Raw genomic sequence first — 5,814 nt, 5'->3', positions numbered from 1 at the left:
ATTCTATGTTTTGTATCCCTGTTCTTATAGTTACAAATTAGTCCTAAATGTAGTACTTTACGATCCCTACTGGTCGCCATGTGACTTGTTCAGCTACGCCCAACGTTAGCTGACATTTATTCACACTATCATGATTCCACTGCCTCTCTAGTTTGGTAGCTGAGGGAATTTTATCATATTATACATTATTTGTAGTGAATTTTCTTACGGATAAAGTGCAAAAAATATCAATGGAAGATTTTATTTCACAATGTTACTGATCATATATATTATCATACTAATATTATAAATATCTTTGTTTCTTTCGATGTTTGGATACTTGTCCATCATTCATACTGAAACTACTAAACGGAGTTTGATGAATTTGGTATACAGACAGGGTATGAGCTGACTTGAGTGAAAGAATACTTTTAATCCCACGGAAACGCTAGCAAATCCGCTGGCGGAAGCTAGTTAAGTATAATAAGGAATTATTTATAAATTAATAAAAAAAATATAGTACTGAATTGTAAGTAATTTAATTTTTTTCAACTTTTTTTTTGTATTGAGAAAAATAATAAACTCTCTTAATGTGGTTGTATTTCCACTGTCGTAACAATGGACATGGGTATACTTATTATTAAAATTAGTGAAAGCTACCCTTAAACATTTTCAAAGTAAAAAACAATACAATGTTTATTTTATTTTTCTAATATTTTGACAATCTACTGACATACCTTTTACAAATAATAGAAAAAAGGACTATTTATTACTCTAACAATATGACGGCCTTTCTTAAAATATCGAGACAAAATATTTTAAGTTTATTATCTTGTTAGAAGAGTGACATCAATCATAATTGAAACGAATCAGTTATAATGTGATCTGATATCTAAAAAAAACAAATAAAATAAAGAATCTGAAACAAAGAAAATAGAATAAAGAATAGAATCTAAAAAAAAGAAAATAGCTCTTTTAAGAGGTCTGTTCAAAATATTTTTTTTGTCAATATTTATTGTGACATTAACTATGTTTGTCTTTTAAGCTAAAGTAACACACGCATAACACGTCATTCTATTTATTTATTAAAGAAATGAGTACATAAAGTGGGAGAGCCATGCTTCGACACGAATGGGCCCGGCTCGACCGGAGTGATACCACGGCCGCATAGAAAACCGACGTGAAACAACGCTTGCCTTGTGTTTTGTTGTGTGAGTGAGATTACCGGAAGCCCAATTACCTCCGCTTGTTTTTTTTTATTTTGAGAGATGAAAATCAAATCATCCTGTGACTTCTCCTCTGAAAAAATCCCTGAAACTGTAAAAAAATCGTTAATTACTCTGTATCAAAGGAAGTACTTATTGCAAGTAGATCACACTGAAGTTTCAGTTAGTACGACCTGAATTTCAGACGAAATTAATTCAATTTCGGTTGATTTCAGGCTGCAATGAAGTAAGTGTCGCTTTAAAATATCCTTTGAGCGCTGAAGAACTCTGTAAATATATAAGTTTCAATTAAAGTTTACTGAAATCTGAATAACTTACTTTGAATCAAAATTTGTTTATTGAAGTTGTTTTTTTTTAGATTTATATGCATGTTTAATAGATAAAATTAAGTAGCTAGGAATAATTATTAATCTAAACTTTTACAACTTAAAAATACCAAAAAAATAAGGAATAAAAACTAACTTAAAACTAAAATAAAGGCAATAGGCGTGGTTAGGTGTGGTTAGGCGTCGAAGTACTCGTCCGCATCGCTGTCATTGGGGAACGTTCCCAGAAGACTGGCCGCATTGCCACGTTGTATGGCAATGCTTATCTTTTGACCGAAGAAATAGCCAGCCTTCTGGTCACGCGTAGAGTCGAATAGCTTATGTGCAATTTCTTTATATAGAGAATGTGCACCAGGACCCCATGGCCCAAGTGTTTCGACCCCAAACGGCTCAAAACAATAATTGCCAACTAAGTTAGAATATTTGCGCCGCTTGAGGTCCTCTGCCGCGGAAGCAGCCGCACCAGCGCATGCAGCAGTACTTAGAAGGTGAGATGGAGCAAGGGTGTCTACACACGTAGCGTCCCACACCAAAGGCCTACCCATCTTCCAAGGCAGCAACGACATACCATCTGGTCTCTTGCCATCATCACGTACCAAACCATTAGGTTCTAATACGGCTGGTACGCCGGCTGAGGCGAGAGCACGACGAATAATGTCGTTGATGCTGGCATGACGACTTATGCGGCCTGCACTTCTACGACATGAAAGACCATGGTGTCCCGAGCCATCGACTCTTTCTCCACAGTGGCAACAATGCGGAGAGACACATTGAGCACCCAACCGTAAGCACACAGCTAGCCGGAACGTAATGTCATCCAACATAGTGCCTATGTAGAGTGAAGGGAGTGCCTGGAGTCACAATCATGATTCCCACTCTCCCACAGCCAATAAGCGAGCTCACTCTGTAGTGTTAGAAAAGTTGATTAATGACTTACAAATAATACTGCACAGCAGCAGCGGCACGTTCCATTGTCTCTGAGTACATGGGTGAACAGGTAAATCAGTAAGTGGACAGGCCATTTTCCAAGCTTCCACTGCATCAGTCAAACACGGCACCTCAAAACTAGCCAGTGATGGAGAAAGAATTTTCTTTACTAATTTAGAGGTACTGTGGACCGATGAGAGAAATGCTGGTAAGCTAATACTTGAAATTTTGCGGACGCCGAGCCCACCCATGCGAATGGGAAGGGTAGCTTGTTGCCAAGCACGGTCATCCAAAGCCACATTAAGTATGGATGATAATGTGTGTCTGATAATTTTGTCTACATTTTCCAAAATATGTGAATTTTTCCATATATGAGATGCGCGGAGAATATAAGTAAATTTTGGTCCAAAACAACAATACCGAATCAGAGTGAAAGCCGAATGTGAGTTGATTTTGTGTAGTCTATCCGAAATATTATTGAAATTTTCTATTTTGTCTTCGATGAATGAAGGAAAACATTCATCGAATATTGGGGAACCTAGGAGGTGAAGTGAATTTTTATCCTTAATTTTGATATTGGGAGCTATTTCCTGAAATTTTGATAAAATCGTTTGTCGGTCAGTAGAGTTAGGTATGTAAATTTCACATTTAGATAAATTTAGGTCAAGGCCAATGGAATTTAGTCTTTCTTTTAATATGGAAAAATCTTTTAAAACAGTGTTGACGTCACCTCCTAGAGTTCCGTCATCTAAATACCATACGTTAAATTTGGAATTTAGTTCCCGAATAATAGGATTTATGGCTAAACTAAAAATGGCAGGTCCAAGAGGGTCTCCTTGTTGACAACCGACGGCCGATTCTATTAAATTGTCCTTATATAGTAATTTCGAAGGGTTTCGGTAACATTGCCAAAGAAAACTGTAAATTTTAGGGGTTTCTTTTTGTATTTCTGTCAACAAGGCGTCCCTGCTTACTGAATTAAAAGCGTTTTTTATGTCAACCTTTAAAATGACCTCACTTTGATTGCTATTTATAAAAGTAGAAAGGGCATGTACCGCAGCCTCGCAGCCCCCTTTGGAACCAAAGCCTAATTGTGAGGGCTGGAATTTGCTGGCCAACGACTCATTGTAAAATGCACAGCAAATTTTGGCTGCGATACGCCTATAGGTGCAACCTACGGCAATGGGACGAATACCGCCATCCCTCTTCCGCAGGGCACATAAATTAGCCCCGTACAAGACGTCGATGACGGATTCGTTCACATTGCCGGAGAGCATTAAATTAATTAGGGCCGTCAACTCCCTCAAAAGGGACTCACCAGCTTCCCCGGCGCTTGAACACGTTAGGTCCTTTAGATGTTGAGGAGACAAGCCGTCGAGGCCGCCGGCAGAACCATTTCGAAAGGAGTCGATGGCCCCACGAACCTGTTGGGCAGTAATGGCGAGGGTATGGAGTTGAGGGTTTGGTGGGTCAGGGAAAGTGAGGTCATCTGCCGGGGAAGGGTGCTTACTCTGCAAGGCTGTAACAGTCTCTGCAGAGTACGCAGCGACCACGTCACTGCTAAATAGAACCCTAGCAGCCCCACGAATATCACCATCTGCTAATTTGGACTCTACATGATGCAGCAAACCTTTGTGAGAGAAGTGTACAGGTAATTTGGGGTCGAAAGGTTGTGTTTTCAAAAAACAATTATCTTTAATTTGGGTTGTTAAAGTTTTTTTACTAGCCAAATCTTTCTGCACATGTAGAATCCTAAATGGGAAAGTTAATAATTGCTCCCAAGCACTCGGAGAGTTCTCTCGGGCTACAAGAGCAATACAACGTGCCAAACTTGAAGCCACGGATGCTCTCGCACCTCGAGGAACTCTCTTTAAAATTGGGATTGAGTTTTTGAATTTGGATAGAGTTTGCCAAAGTTGAATATTTTGAACAGGGGGAGTTGGAGAAGGAGCTGAGGCTGACACTGGGGAAGGATCCACATTTTTGTGTTTATGTACCTTGCCCAGATGTATCCTCAGACCCCGTTCACCCTTAAAAAAACGTGCTTGAGAGCAAAGAGGGCATCTTACCAGAGTCCCATCCAGGAATGCGGCAGGTTGACTGGCGCTCTGACCGGCGTAGCTGCTGCTTCCAACATCATAAGGCATATAGCCTGGACTATAAAAGTATACTTAAGATAAAAAAGATATAAAAAATGCTTAAAAAGATAAAAACACTATTTACACTACACGACATTGACAAAATCCGTCAAAATATTTAGCACTAAAAAAATTAAAATATAATGGCCATCTTGTGGCCAGTACTCCTTGAGGCGCCGCGCGCCGCTGCGCCGCGCAGAGCCGCGACTCGCCGCGCAGCGCGATGCGACGACCAGTATGATGGCTTTTACAAGTGTTTTAGGTATTCTCCAGCCACGGTTAGGATACTTTGTACCAAGACGCAAGTCGCACCAGTTAAGCCAGTCACAATACCGCGTCTTGAGCTATGCGGAGCGTTAGTTGGTGCTAAGCTACAAGATTGAATTTTCACAACATATATTTTTGGTCGGATTCCATGATTGTCATGTATTTATTTATGTACTTTATACTGTATTTACATACATCGTAATACATCGGTTATACATAATTTCGTATTATTGTAAGCATTTATAATTTATTAGTGTAAATAATTTATTTATTGGCTGTCACTGTCAACTTTTTTCCTCCTTCCTTTTTTCACCTTATGTTTGGGTTGGCGCCACTGTCGCCAAAGAGGTTGATGTAAAACGTCACACACTCGAACGAAGACAAATATATTTAGACATTTTCTCTAGACTTATACTATTCCTTGTAACGTAACCATAGCTCGAATTTAAATCGGCGAACGCCATCTATCGAGCTATGGTACAACTCGTAAATATAAATAGTCGTAGACAGCTGAAATTTGGAATGTAGGTTCCTTGGGATATGTAGGGGAGCACTAAGAAAGGATTTTTGGAAATTCAACCCCCAAGGGGGAGAAAAGGGGTAAAAACGTTTCTATGAAAAATCTTATTCCTTGGGTTTATAAACTTGAAACTTGGCATGAACACGTACATAGGCAAGTAAATATGTTTGACATTATAAGTTTTTTCAAACTACCCTCCAATCGTGATTTAGGGGTGCGATTTGGTGACTGATTTATTAACGCACAGCCGAAACCGCTCGGTATAGGAGTCTGAGATTTTGAACAGAGGTTCCTTTAGTAACATAAGTGAGCACTAAGAAGGGATTTTTGAAATGTCAACCCCCAAGGGGGGAAACGGGATAAACTGAGCCGGGGCTGCGGGAAAGTTCTAACGAGATACCGTGGCCCCGGAACGCAAAGGGCAACTGAAG

The 5,814-nt window shown here is 39.5% G+C and overlaps 1 protein-coding gene across 2 annotated transcripts; it reads right to left on the bottom strand.

Annotated features, from left to right (window-relative positions):
* Positions 1-1,105: 1,105 nt before the first annotated feature.
* LOC118276582 (uncharacterized) lies at positions 1,106-5,147 on the bottom strand. Of its 2 annotated transcripts, XR_007705587.1 has the most exons (3): positions 3,777-5,147; positions 1,379-1,472; positions 1,106-1,296 (listed from the first exon to the last, which is right to left on the bottom strand). XR_007705587.1 is itself a non-coding variant. In XM_050695817.1 (2 exons), the coding sequence occupies exons 1-2, from the start codon at positions 4,603-4,605 to the stop codon at positions 1,444-1,446; spliced, it is 858 nt and encodes a 285-aa protein (XP_050551774.1). In that variant the 5' UTR covers positions 4,606-5,147; the 3' UTR covers positions 1,106-1,443. The 2 variants fall into 2 exon arrangements, 1 of the variants encoding a protein (XP_050551774.1); XM_050695817.1 differs by having other exon boundaries at positions 1,106-1,472.
* Positions 5,148-5,814: the final 667 nt, after the last annotated feature.

The sequence above is a fragment of the Spodoptera frugiperda genome, chromosome 9 (assembly GCF_023101765.2).
Source record: "Spodoptera frugiperda isolate SF20-4 chromosome 9, AGI-APGP_CSIRO_Sfru_2.0, whole genome shotgun sequence".
Lineage (NCBI taxonomy): Eukaryota > Metazoa > Arthropoda > Insecta > Lepidoptera > Noctuidae > Spodoptera > Spodoptera frugiperda.
The sequence above is the reverse complement of the archived record's forward strand: the minus strand, read 5'-3'. Positions and strand labels throughout refer to the sequence as shown.

What these genes read in the sequence shown, in the direction of transcription:
- LOC118276582 (XM_050695817.1), bottom strand. Translation starts at nt 4,605, where the DNA reads ATGCCTTATGATGTTGGAAGCAGCAGCTACGCCGGTCAGAGCGCCAGT. An exon ending in TTCAAGCGCCGGGGAAGCTG is followed by an intron (nt 1,473 to 3,776) that starts GTGAGTCCCTTT and finishes ATATATTTACAG; the next exon opens with AGTTCTTCAGCGCTCAAAGG.